Source organism: Symsagittifera roscoffensis, chromosome 4, assembly GCF_963678635.1.
Source record: "Symsagittifera roscoffensis chromosome 4, txSymRosc1.1, whole genome shotgun sequence".
NCBI lineage: Eukaryota > Metazoa > Xenacoelomorpha > Acoela > Convolutidae > Symsagittifera > Symsagittifera roscoffensis.
In genome coordinates this window covers 44945471-44959755 of record NC_087065.1, presented here as the reverse complement: position 1 = coordinate 44959755, position 14285 = coordinate 44945471, and the positions used below count along the sequence as shown (strand labels likewise).

General features: G+C 40.9%; 1 protein-coding gene across 1 annotated transcript in view; it reads right to left on the bottom strand.

The window, feature by feature from the left end:
- Window positions 1-14285, bottom strand: part of LOC134843709 (mitochondrial uncoupling protein 4-like) — a 156791-nt gene that overhangs the window by 15217 nt on the left and 127289 nt on the right. The window contains exon 2 of the mRNA XM_063859948.1: window positions 6682-6833. Within this exon, the coding sequence (XP_063716018.1) occupies window positions 6682-6799 (118 nt within the window). The 5' untranslated portion in view covers window positions 6800-6833. The remainder of the gene's footprint in view (window positions 1-6681; window positions 6834-14285) is intronic.

The following is a 14285-nucleotide window of genomic DNA, read 5'->3' as shown; positions in this document are numbered from 1 at the left end:
GGATGGCCTAACGTCATACATCGAAGCATGACCTGCTATGGTAACAATTGCCGAGGAACATCGCATAGAAATGCCGAAAGAAATTTACGATGCGATAACCAACTTGAACCTGAAACGCAATATTGAAGATTATTTGTTACTTCTGAATCCTTGAGTTACGCTTTGGATAAAATTCAAGCTTCTGTCGTGAACTTGCCAGAAGTTGTCAAAATCAAAAAAATAAACTGTGCAAATCTATTGCGTCATCCTGCCGCGGTAAACAAATATAGCAGCTATGCAGTGTATACATTGATTACCTAAATCGATCTTTCATCTTGTACTCTGCTATGCTGCTCACATCGCAGCTATGCAGTATTAAAATTTAGCTTCACTTTAGCTTTTAACTCAGCTTCACACTTTCGACCAATCCGACGCCTTCGGGCGGTCGCGGCATTATTTGGAAGAATCATTGGAAAATCAATTAGAATCCGAATTTTCATTCCGGTCAAATGGTTCGTAGCAATATCAGTGATTTGTAAGCCAAGTTCTAGAATCGTAATAATAGCGCTTATATTCCGAGACCTCTCAGTGATTTGTCCCAATAAACAGGAGTTACACCGTAATAAAGGGTCACTTTTAATTTATAAACGTTGAAAGCTGACCTGATATTACCTACAACAACTACACCTAGACTACAACTGATGTTTGATACTTTGAAACGTTAACTATTGATACTTTTCATGTTTTCATACTTGTATTATTGCCTTTTCAGAAGACTTGCATTTACACTTCTTCTTCTTCACATTTTCAACTGGCCGAAGGCAGCATGGTCAAGAATGTTGCCAAGTACGGGTTCAAAGTATGTGGATTTGTTACTGACAACGCAGCGAATGTGCAGAAAACGAGGAAGACTTTCTGAAAGTGACCACGAAGCGGTATTCATGTTTGGATGCTCAGCACACATTCTCAACTTACTGATGAAAGATTTTCAAGTCAAAAGTGCACTAGATAAAATCTTACCAGTCATCAAGTATTTCCGAAACGTTCATAAAGCTGTTTCTTGGCTACGTGAAAAAGAATTGCCCCGAAAATTTTCTTCGCCCAATGACACTCGCTGGAGCAGTACCCGGGATGGCCTAACGTCATACATCGAAGCATGACCTGCTATGGCAACAATTGCCGAAGAACATCGCATAGAAAAGCCGAAAGAAATTTACGATGCGATAACCGACTTGAACCTGAAACGCAATATTGAAGATTATTTGTTACTTCCGAATCCTTGAGTTACGCATTGTATAAAAATCAAGCTTCTGTCGTGAACTTGCCAGAAGCTGTCAAAATCAAAAGAATCAACTGTGCAAATCTATTGCGTCATGCTGCCACGGTAAACAAATATAGCAGCTATGCAGTGTATACATTGATTACCTAAATCGATCTTTCATCTTGTACTCTGCTATGCTGCTCACATCGCAGCTATGCAGTATGAAAACTTAGCTTCACTTTAGCTTTTAACTCAGCTTCACATTTTCGACCAATCCGACGCCTTCGGGCGGTCGCGGCATTATTTGGAAGAATCATTGGAAAATCAATTAGAATCCGAATTTTCATTCCGGTCAAATGGTTTGTAGCAATATCAGTGATTTGTAAGCCAAGTTCTAGAATCGTACTAATAGCGCTTATATTCCGAGACATCTCAGAGATTTGTCCCAATAAACAGGAGTTACACCGTAATAAAGGGTCACTTTTAATTTATAAACGTTGAAAGCTGACCTGATATTACCTACAACAACTACACCTAGACTACAACTGATTTTTGATACTTTGAAACGTTAACTATTGATACTTTTCATGTTTTCATACTTGTATTATTGCCTTTTCAGAAGACTTGCATTTACCATTCTTCTTCACACTTTCAACTGGCCGAAGGCAGCATGGTCAAGAATGTTGCCAAGTACGGGTTCAAAGTATGTGGATTTGTTACTGACAACGCAGCGAATGTGCAGAAAACGAGGAAGGATTTCTTAAAGTGAACACAAAGCGGTATTCATGTTTGGATGCTCAGCAAACATTCTCAACTTACTGATGAAAGATTTTTCAAGTCAAAAGTGCGCTAGATAAAATCTCACCAGTCATCAGGTATTTCCGAAACGTTCATAAAGCTGTTTCTCGGCTACGTGAAGATGAACTGGCCGGAAACTTTCTCTGCCTAATGATACTCGCTGGAACAGTACCCGAGATGGCCTAACGTCATACAGCGAAGCATGGCCTGCTATGGTAACAATTGCCAAAGAAAATCGCATAGAAATGCCGAAAAAAAATTTACGATGCGATAATTAGCTTGAACCTGAAACGCAATATTGAAAATTATTTGTTACTTCTGAATCCTGTGAGTTACGCTTTGGATGGAACTCAAGCTTCTGACGTGAACTTGTCAGAAGCTGTCAAAATTTGGCACGATCTTTCGAAGGAACTTGTTGTTCTTTTTATAAATGTGATCGGAAAATACAGCAACCAGCTATCCTTATTTCCAATTGCATTATTTGTTTTGATACTAAATTTTCGGCAATTTGACAGTTTACTTAGGTAAATATTAATTTCATGCTAATATATCCTTCAATTTAGTTAATTATTGTTCCGACCATTGGAAATGGGGAAGAACTTTGTATTCGGGTCTGTTTTTTTTTGTTTTCCACGCAAAATCAGGTACCACAAATAATGAGAACATTGTCAGGGTTGAGTGATATATCATTATAAAGCCCTTACAGTCTTAATTCGAAGCATATTTTTAAAATTTCAAAAAAGATTTCCCAACATCGAGAGAAACCGGTTTAAATTTTTTTCATTTTCGTCTTATTTCGAGCGAATAAAGCGAGCGATCAGTCTCATTTCAATTGCTTACAAGAGCTTAATTTAAAACGTAACCACTTAGTTTTATTTGGGTAACGGCAGTTTACTTTGAAAATTTTAGCGCTTTTTTGGAATCAAAATTTTTTTTTTTTGTTTTTGTTTTTCTAGTAATGTTTCTACAAAAATTGTTTTCCAATTTGCTTATTTTAGTATGGCTGTCGAATATACCTAATCCCCATTTTTTAAATCACTCCACGCAGCTCCTTTTATCTCACCACGCAAAAAAAAGAACAATTTGATAAAACTTTGTTCCTTTTTTTGAAGACTATGGTCGGAACATTCTGTGCTTCTTATTTTTTGAGTATTATGGAAAACTGATCTCAGAAAAAATAATTCAAAATCTATCAGTTAAAAAGGCTTAAAATAGGGAGATAGTGGTAGACAAAAGCAATCAAGTAATAGGTATTGAATTTATAACAGTGATAAAACTAAATATTTAACTAGCGTGTAACGCACCCCCCGGTGCTTCGAATTTATAACAACTCATTAAAAAACCGCATATATTGGAAAAAAGATTTGTATCTTTTGATTGAAATCTGACAGCAAAGATCTACAAGGTTCGTAATTTCAAATTTTGTAATGAGTTTTTATTCAAGTTTTCTCAATTAAAATTTTCAAAAACCATAAAATTTTTTCAAGTTTTTAATATCTATGTTCTTTAAAAAAATTTCAAATGAATAAAAACGTCAAATCTCGGAAACTAAATGCCATTGAGCAGTCGCATATAGATAGCAGATTTTCAACTTCTGAGAGTTTCCTTACAGTAACCAACTACAGTGTCCGGAATTTCAAACTTTGAAAACCTTTCCCCAGTCCGATAATTGTGATACCTGAACAAAAAGGAAAAAACTAAACAACCGAATACAAAGATCCTCCCAAATTTCAATGGTCGGAACAATAACCTTTATAATGCTCTTGACTTTTCAACTTGTGCTCTTGACTTTTTAGGACTTGATTGTAATTGCTAGAAAAACAAAACTGGCAAATTGACTGAGGGCGGTAACAGATTTTTCTAATTTGTCTATCGTTAATTGAACAAGAATACTAACCGAAGATCAAACATACAGGATAAAAAGAAGAAAATAAAACATTTTTTTCACATTTTTTTAATACTGAAAATCAGTGCGAAATATTTATTCCTAAAACTGCTAATTTTTCCTTCACAAGGTTAAAAAATTTGACACGATTAAAAATGTTTTACACAGCCCACTGGCAAATTCATTTTCTTACACAGAGGCTAAGCAGAGCCTTGCACCATTTGCGATGCAAAAAAAATATTAAAACCCAAGTTGAAAAAATTTCAGTCGAAAAGAATAAAAAACATAGGACTTCGTTGAAAAAATCTCAAGCTTCGAATTGGAAAGTTTGAAAAAAACTTTGAAAAAACAAAACGTCATATCTCATAGCTACGAAGATTTGAGCAGTTACATTCGGAGGCAAGATTCGCAACCTCTGAGAGTACTCTGACAGCCCCAAGCCCCATAAAACTTAAACTTTCTCCAAAATTGACTACTGAAATCTGTATTTTTCGAGATGACGTTTGTTTTTTTTCCCAAAATTTGTTTTCGAAAAAATCACAAAAGGTCAAACCTCAAAAACTACAAAGATTTCAGCAGTCAATTTTGGAGGCATGATTCGCAAGCCCTGAGAGTACTCTGACAGCCCCCAGCTACAGGGTTGTGAAGTTTATATTTAAAAAAATGTTTCTAAAAACTAATTGAAAAATTACAAAAATATATCTCGAAAACTATGAAGGTTTGAGCAGTCAATTTTGAGGCAAAATTCGCATATCCTGAGAGTACCCTGACAGATCCTCACTGTAGAGATGAGAACTTCAAAGTTGGTGATATTTTTTTTATATCTGATTTCTTCCAACAATTTATAAAATAATATATAACAAAAGTAACATCTTGGAAGCTAAGAGATTTTAAGCAGTCGCATTAGGAGGCAAGATTTGCACTTTGGAACAGTACCTGACTACAAGGTTAGGAATTTCAATTTAAACTTTTTTTTACAACTAAGTTTTCTGAAAAACTAAAAGAAATCATAAAACACGTCATATCTCGAAAACTACAAAAATTTTAACAGTCATATTTGGAGGCAAGACTCGCAATCCTTGAGAGTACTCTGACAGCACCCAACTATCGGGTTGGGAATGCCATGTTTTGTAATTGATTTTTAAATTCGAGTTTTCAGAAAACTTTAGAAAATCGTCGTATGCTGGAAGGATTTTGGCATTCGTAATTGGAAACCAAATTTGCAACCCCTGAGAAAACCCTGACGGCCACCTACCATTGGGATGCTTTTTTTAATCTCGGTTATATAAGCATTCAAATATCATTGGGGATGGCAAAATAACCGAACACCTAAGACCTGTCCTTTTTGACGAAAAGCTCATCGCCCTCATAAAGATAGACAGAGGTTTGAGACCAATTTTTTCGGAATTCTAAATATCGGGTGCGGAAATAAACGAGGAGCAGAAATAGTTGCACCGTCGTTTCGAAACCTAATTGAGTGCAAAGACAACCCAAAATGCGCTGTGCTTTTAAACTTGGACTTTAAGAATGCCTTCAACTCTTCAAAAAGAGAAACAGTGCTGAATCATGTTTTTTAAAATCAATTGTAAACAACCCACTGCGCGTACAGTAAACCTAGTTACCTTTTTACGGCAGCTCTATCATATAGTCAGAAGATGGAACCCCACAAGGCAATTCTGAAGCCCCGCCCATTTTTGCGGAAACATTTCAGACACTAGTCAAACAGCTTGAGTCGAAAATAAACATCTCCTAATTAGATGATGGAAATTTAGCCGATGACAATAAGGTAGATCTTCGTGAACTTAATAACACTCTGAAATCGGAACAAACTTAAGGCCTGAGCTTGAACACTGAAAATTGATTTTCGGGACCGACTATGAGGAAAACACAGAACCAATCAATTTTAAAATAATTTCGAAAAATATGCTCCAAAATAAAAATAAAAGAAAAATCTCTTAAACTGGGATCTCCAAACGCCGAACTTTGTCGAAAAAAATAGCTCGACGAACAAGTTAAGGAGCTTAAAAAAATCTCGGATGTCAACGGCAAACAAGACGCGCATTACGGTTTTTACCTCCTGAAAAATTGCTTTACCATGCGCGCATGCGCCTAAATACTTGAAAAATGCTCTAAATTGTTATATATTTCTTGTGTCGAGTTGCGTGTTCTTATTTAGGAAATGTAACCCTTAATAACCCTTATCGAGTTTAATTTTAATCACATCAACACTAATCATCTCCTTTTTACCATTCTCACTTCCATATCTAGAAAACTCTAAGGATTTTGACTGGAATATGTGATCAAGGGACTCCTGACTGTAACCTCGATTACTATGATACTTTTGACCTTCTGATTATTTAGAAAAACTAACAAAAAAGCGACCGAAAAAAACATGGTCTCAATTTATTTCAATTGTTGCTAATAGGATTAACATCTGCTTCCTCTTTCCAGCCACACTACCGTGGAAACCTTGCCTTGCTAAGAGCTAGAGTTTTAAAAAGATAAGCCATCAACGTTCCTTTTTGCTGGATTAAAACTGGTTTTTCTGCCTAATTTCGGACTCAGATTTCATTCAAAATTACAAAGAAACTCAATAATAGAACGGTATGTCATATGCAAGACTAGGCTATTATTTTAATCATTTAAATTGAGAAAAATTAGTCAATTTTTTTCAACACTTCAAACAATGACGCGTTTTCACTGTCGCATCAATTTTTGAAGTAAATTCTATCCCCACCAATATTCAACTTTAACTAACCGGTTTCGGAGATCGAGGCTGCAGATATCGTTAAAAAATATCGGAATGCCAATGAATTCGGATTTAAATTCCATCCATTTTCAATTCCCCTCCTTTTCGAGAATCCCTGTGAAGCCATTCTAACTTATAGCTGGAGACATTCTACTACCTATAAACACTGATAATCCCTGTCTCGCTACATTATAATATTCGCCCAGAAACAACACAATGACGGAAAAATTCCCAATTGACGACTGGCTGACGTCAGATAACTTAATTCGTGTTTTGCAGTCTTGAACAGGGTAGTATTCTCCCGGAAATTACATTGTCTGGGACTGTCAAATTTGCACAAACACTTGGATAACTAAGTAAAAGGATAAATCAACATAACTAAACGTTTGTTTAAATAACAACTTTACCACATTCTCAACATAACTAAGTAAAACGCACTATAAAAATTAAATTCAGGTACTTACATTTAGACAGCAACTCTGGAACGAGTCCCAGACACGATTAAGTAAGCTGAGTATAGCTCTATAAATTTGAAGTAAAGATAACATGTATAACTCAAATAAATTTTAAAAGTTGCTCAAGTAGTTTTTGAACTAATTGTAACATTTGCCCGGAAGTACATATCGACGGAAAAAAAGCTAGGTTCTAAAACGACTGGCTAGCGTCTAAACACAGCTCTACATGCTTTTCACCGTCTCTGCCAAAGCCAGTTCTTTTGGTGGTCTTTCTAACATCGGGTCGACAAAAACGTTACTGTTTCCGGCTTCGATCAGAACGCTCTAATTAACTGAATTACATGCAAAAATAGTGAGTGTAACATTCGCCCGGAAGATACATATCGACGGAAAATAAAGCTAGGTTCTAAGACGACTGGCCAACGTCTAAACAGAGCTCTACATGCTTTTCACCGTCTCTACCAAGCCAGTATTTTCGGTGGTCTTTCTAACATCGGGTCGACAAAAAACGTTACTGCTTTCGGCTTCGGTCAAAACACTCAAATTAACTCAATTACATGCAGAAATAGTGAGCTCATGGCTGGGTCTCAGTATCCCCAAACCACGAGGTCACTCCTAAAAACAGGGCTACTACTACTTATTGAATTATTATTGTTTTTGTTCAGTAGATAAAAATCATCATCTCCATCGAAAATGGATCAACCCTTTCCCCCAACTCCTAGCTTCTCATCTTAGAAGAATGAATTCAGATGTTAATTAAATTCAACTCAGGACATGACAGGGAAGCTAAAAGTTTATATAAAACACTATCAGTTCCAGTCCCGAGATCCCTCCGGATTCGTCATAAAGTGACAGTTCTCCTAGCTGATTAAAAACAGTCATGCAGACTGGAATATTTAAATATACTCCTTCACTCATGCCTTCCTAAATAAACAGTAAGTAAGTGTCTCTAGAGGCACTTAACTAAAATCAAAGTGCAAATTTATAAATGCAACAATTTCAAAACTCAACTAAATGTTTCAGTTTTCAATTACAACTTGGTTGATTGGTTTCCACTTGAGTTTTTTCACACACACAAAACAATTCTGAGTTTTAACTTTTTCCTCTCCACTCCTTTGTTTTCTTCTTTTTTTGTCGTTTAGAAGTTCTAAAACTTCTAAATTCTTCTAATTTCGTTTCTTTTTGCATCTCGTTTTTCGGCCATTCGTCAATGTTCCATCTGTTCCTCCTGTGATACTGACTCTGCGCTTTCAGTTTCTTAGTCCTGCACCACGTCGTTAGCTATCCTGACGCTGTTGGAAGCCGTCCTCCAACACTTCTGCTCTTCTACCCTCTGTTTGCAACAAGGTAGGGATCCACGTTAGATTCTCTGTTCCTGGAGACACAACGTCACATTTCTCTCCAAATCTTCCTTTAACAACTCTGCCTGCTCCTTTCCACTACGTTCACTTGTCCTGGAAATTCTCTTCACAGCGGTGGTCACTACATTGCGATGAGTCACGAGAGCTCGCTTGAAAGCTCCTGCTCCAATGTCCAGCTGATATTCACTGTACACTCTGCCGTGCTTCGACATATGCTTTTTAGCATATTCGTACAACCATGCAGTCATGTTAGCTCTGAACCATGGCATCAATTGTTTTCTAGCCCATATCTTCTTCACTTCCATCGGAATATTTAAAATTTTGCACATTGTCTCAAAAAGATCTAAATCTTTTAGACAATCCAATTTCCGCAACTGTTCTCTCGTTGGCGCTTCCTGTCTATTGTTCTCTCTTACGTGAGTTTCCAGCCATCGTATCGCCATCATAACTCCCACTATCACTATTGTTATGGGCTGTGATGAGTCTGGTAAACCCATGGAGAGCAGCTCTCCAGAGTCCCAGATCAACACCAGATTACTACGCTTGGGATACCACCAGGTCTGCAGCAAGCAGTGGCAGGAAAACTCGTCATGTGTCAACATGATGCTCCTCCAGTTACGTTTTCCCGAAGCTTCCAGTAATGGTTCCACTTCCATCAGCACTCGGTGGACTTCATCATTCTCGTCTACTGTATTGTAATGTGTAACAGTTGATCCTCTCTGATTCTGTCTCTCAAAGTCACTGAAGTTCCCACTCACGTATCCCATGAACTTCTTTCCCAGTATCAATTCCAACTCTTCCTTGGTTATCTCTGGAACTGCTGAGAACATCTTACATAGCAACTCGTAAGATTTCTTGGACATTCTCGCCAGTCTCACACATTTCGGCACTGAGAAGGCTTGATCCACGATCGTTCTCGTACTCTTTACATCCACGGCTACGAAATGTACCGGTTATCTGCTCTTGCACATTAGAGCCAATGTCGAGCCCACCAAATATCGTGCTCCTGATGGTCTACAATAAGTCTCACTGTGTCTGTTGTTAATTTCCGTCCCGATCGCTTCCCTCCATTTTCCTATGTATTTCTGCTCGGTTTGCAGAACTCCTGGGAACACTTCTACACTGATGGCTGTGACCATCTCATGTCTCTGTTCTAGATTCAATAGTGACTCTAGAGAACTAAACATGCTGTAGAATCCTAGTGCAGTCACTAGATTCACCTCGGTTCCTCCATGACAATCCGCTATCAGTACCGTTTCCGTTCTTGCTTTCATCACGACGTTTCCAAATTCCAAATTGCTTGTGTTGTTTCTCTAGGGTCTTCACACAGTCCAGACCTCCACAAACGTGACCCTCCAGTCCACAGACTTCCACCAGACAGCTACCAGGTTTGACCCAGTCTTCTGGTCCCCAGCCAGGCAACTCCACTTTATCTTCACCGTTGCTCCTAGAGGCCGTTATCATCACATTATATATGATGTTAAGGTCACGCAGGTTACAGTCTGCATTCAGTTCCCTCTGCACGTCTTGTGTCGCCCGTAATATCGAGTCAGCGTTGGGACTATGACACCATGATGGCCTCATCAATTCCCCCACTGCCATCAAGCTCGTTCTCAGTGATTCATCTGAGAATCCCAACCCAAACTCCACTCTTTTGTCGGATTTTGGTACGGAAGGTGCAGTCACCTCTTCTTCCAAGACCAGTCCCAATTTGGCCTGTGATTTATTAGCGCTCTTATTTGTTACAATTCTCGACGTCCAGAATCTTAGTAACACTGCTTGTTCGTAATCGAAGAAGCAATCGCGTATGTCTTCATTAAGGAAAGGTTTGTACGCTATCCCTATGATTCCGGACACGTAGCTGTACGACTTCTTCTTGATCGGTCCACAGTATTCACTGGATTTCAGCAATGCCCCCATAGACTCTTTAGTGAGTCTCAGCTCCTGATTTGAGAATCTGATTTCGTCTATCTTTCTCATGGGCTCTAACTCCTCGGGTTCTTTGATATTCACCCTCATCGGTTTGCTTTGCTGCATATCCAGCAGTGCTAGCAAGAGTAAGGCTTTCGCTCGCTCATCGCCTTCCCTCAGCATCTTAACACAAGTGCTCAATGCAGGTACTGAAATCTGCTCTATCATGAATCGAATGAAACAGAGAGCGTCTCTCCGCTTCGCACACGCTACTGCTGCTCCCTCTTGGACTATCAGATCCCTCAGGTTCGTCATAAGGGAAACCTTCTCTTCTTTTGACCTCTTCCTTTCTTCTGAATCATATTCCTCGCGAGTCAATCCCATCATGCACCAAGCAAACCTCAGTTGTAATTCTGTTCTTACGTAAGGTACTGCCACGAGAGCGTGTATTCTTGGCGCAGTCCTCATCTCCTCTTCGAAGTACCTTAAAACCATTGCTTTCCATGGAAGGCTCACCAACTGCTCCATCGTTTCTGCATGAATCTCAGACGACGCTAAAGTCCCGTACGCCTTCTGCTTGAGGGTGGTGCCTTGCAACATTGTCTCTAGATAACCCTCCATGGCACCCTTGTCTTCCAGAGCCATCACGTACCCTCTAGCCGAGTTTCGGTACTCCAACATTTCCATGTATCCACCGGCAGGTTCATCTATCGACAGAGCCTCCGATACTGTCAGTCGGTTGTATTCTACTGGTACTAGTTGTCCTGCGACATTTCCCTTTCCGTGATTCATGGGAGATGGCTTAAAGTCTTTCATTGTGCTCTCTCCACATTGGCTGATTATTTCCATTTCTAAGGTTGCTCCAGTCAGAGTGCGGTCACTCCTTTTGGATTTATAACTTGTTGACTTTATTCCCGCCATGAGAATGGGTGGCACCATCGCTATATCAGTCAACATTTTATCTGTGCCAGGCAATTGATAGTCATCTTGTCCCAAATCCATGACCTCTTCGACTCGTTTCCTTTTGGCTGAATTGACAGCTTTCATCGATATCTCTGAATCCACCTTCGTCTTTCCTACTCTCCTCGGCATCACTCTGCTGCCTGACTTCATTTTCATCGCATTGATCTTATCAATCACCAATTTCGATCGCATCGTTCCTCTCCTGGTTATTGACAGATACACCACCTCTCCTATATTGTCCTGCGGTGTCATCTTGATGGGAGAATTCGCTTCACTTTCATCAGTGGCTGTGTCAATCAACAACTCACTCAATCTACCTTTACACTCATCAAGTTTATCAAGGACTTCCCGCATCAACGGTCGGTTGAGACCTGTTTTCAAAATGGACTGGGTCCCATAGCTCTGAACTACTGTCCAGACTTCTTCCATGAACGCCACTCTGTCCAATCTACATCCCGTCCTACTTTCATGGTCTCGGTGATGTACTTCCCACTCTTCTTAGGGCAACGTTCCCAAGAAAGGTACTCTGGCCGAGCCCTCTATTCTTCTCCGTCTAGGTGATTCCATGAGGATTTTTTGTTCGTCGTTTCTTGAATTGTCAGGAGAACGGCTCTCCGACAAATTCCGTTTCATTTCTGTAAAGGCTGTCGGAGGCTCCAGTGTCGAAACGCCTTCATCCGCTGGCTCAGTCGTCTCCAACGTTTCCGCGTTGTTCTCAAGGTCACTGAAGATATTGAAATCCAGGCTGGATACTCCTCCTTGTGATGCCCTGTCGTCTTCGATCTCGTGTCCGATCTAGACGTGCTGGCTGCCTCCTCGATTGGGTTAACAGTTCCTAGTCTTCTCCGAGGTTGAATGGTCCTCCTTACCGCTTCTCCCAATCGATCTTGAACATCCGTCCTTTGACCTGGTTCGCTAGAACTCTGCTGTCTATAATTCGTGACGGCCGGGACCGTCCCCAAGCGTGTTTCCAGGTTAGGGGGCACAAAGGTGGTAATCACCGTTTCGCTCGATGCTCCTTCTTCCCTCAGCACTCCTGTGTCAAAGAGTTCTACCTCCAACTCATCCAATCGCTTCTGGAAGACTCTGTTCAACCAAGCCTGTCCTTCTATACTATCAAAGTGGATGCCGTCTGTGGTCAGCCTGGCCTGATCCATCGCTCTCAACTCATGTTCGATGTCCATGAGGATCATTCTTCCGGCATTCCGACTTGCGAGATTCCTTAAAACATTGTTCCACCTGACCACTCCTTCGTCGTGCCTTCTCCCTGCCGCTGTCAAGCTTCTTGCATTCATAGGCACAGTGCAAACGGTCAGTACCGCGCAGTTGAACTTCTGCCAAAGAGTAGTTAACAAGCACACCATCATCGATTCCCATAGTGCTTCCTCCTCATCCGAACTTCTCGAGATGTTGTTCGTTCCAACCTGGATCATCACACTGGGTATCCTCCCTGGATTCATTAGTTCCACCATCCGATATAACTGGGCTATAGTCGCTCCTCCGAAGCCCATCACCGTGGTGACCCAAGAGGTCCTCAAATTCGATAGTACTCTGACCAAGCTGTCTCCCAGTATCAGATGTGAAGTCCCCAGTGGCGGCTGCTGCAGGTTTACTGCCGGGTTCCAAGTCGCTCGATTGAAGCAAGCTCTCGGATCTGTCTCCGGAACTCCCGTAAAACTATATCTCAATTGATTGTTCTTTTGTACGTCTATTACACGAGACACTTTCTTCGCTGGCATCTTCTGTATTCTTCTCTCTGGGGCCTTCGAGCTCCCCATGAGTGGCGTCACGTCACTTATCCCCTGTCTGATCACGGTCTGGGAGAGTCGTACTCTGCCTGTGTCGTCGATCGTTCCATAGGGTGCAGTCACCCCGGAACCTGGCGCATTCTTGTTGGCGACCAGTCGTCCAGCTGTCTCTATCAGGTTCCTCACCGTTTGTTCCACGACGGGTCACACAAGGTGTCACTAGGGTCCGGGATCGTTACTCGATCTGTCGCTGTCGGGAGCCGTGTCTCCGTTGTTTGACTCATTTCTCGAGGCGTCAAGAGCTCCATCGGTATCACTTTCTCCACGGCCGTTGTCAACGTCATCTGTTCCAATTGCTCTTTGTAATCCTGCCTCAAGCGCTCAATTTCTTGACCCTGCTTTTTGTTGCAGTCTTCGAACAATCTTCTCCACATGTCCCGATCGTCCTCCATCTTGAGCATGCTTTTGGTCATCTCGTCCAGCTCCTTTTTTGTCCTTTCCAGTTCATCCTTCATCCCATCCAGATCTTGCATGGTTTGGTTCGTCTGAACCTTCTGTCCTACTTTCGCCCTCTTTGGTGGCACAGCTGCTCTCAGTGGTGAACCAGACGAGGCAGCCTCGCTGTTCATCTCTTGATGCATTCTCGTCAGCCCAGGTTTGGGCTTGGAGGGCATAGGCATTTCACCTGGTTGGTAAGTCCTAGAACTTCCCAATCCAGGCTCATTCGCCAAGACACTCCCTGAGAGAGCCCCGTTTATCCACCTCATCACTCTCATATTCGGGCGGTCTAGTACTCCTCTCTCTCCATATGCTGCCATCAACAGGACTTCCGTGGGGCAGTCCCCACGGTTGTCATGCCCCAAGATGTTGATCAGGGCGGTCAGCAACATGACTACCTCTGTGTCCTCCAGAGCGAAGTCTCGATCCACCAGCCGACGATAGATCGCATCTATCATCGGTCCTACATATGCCTCTGCCAGGTTCAACAATTCATCCAGGCTGAAATTATCCATTCTGTTCTTCAAGTTCGATTCGATTTGATTCAAAGGTTTGACTCAAGTGAGTAATTAAATGATCAATCAGGATCTAGAAAAGAAGTCACAAATGTCACACTTGTCAGTTTCACCTTAACATATATCGTTAAAATCTGCTTAAAAACAGACCAGATAAAAAGA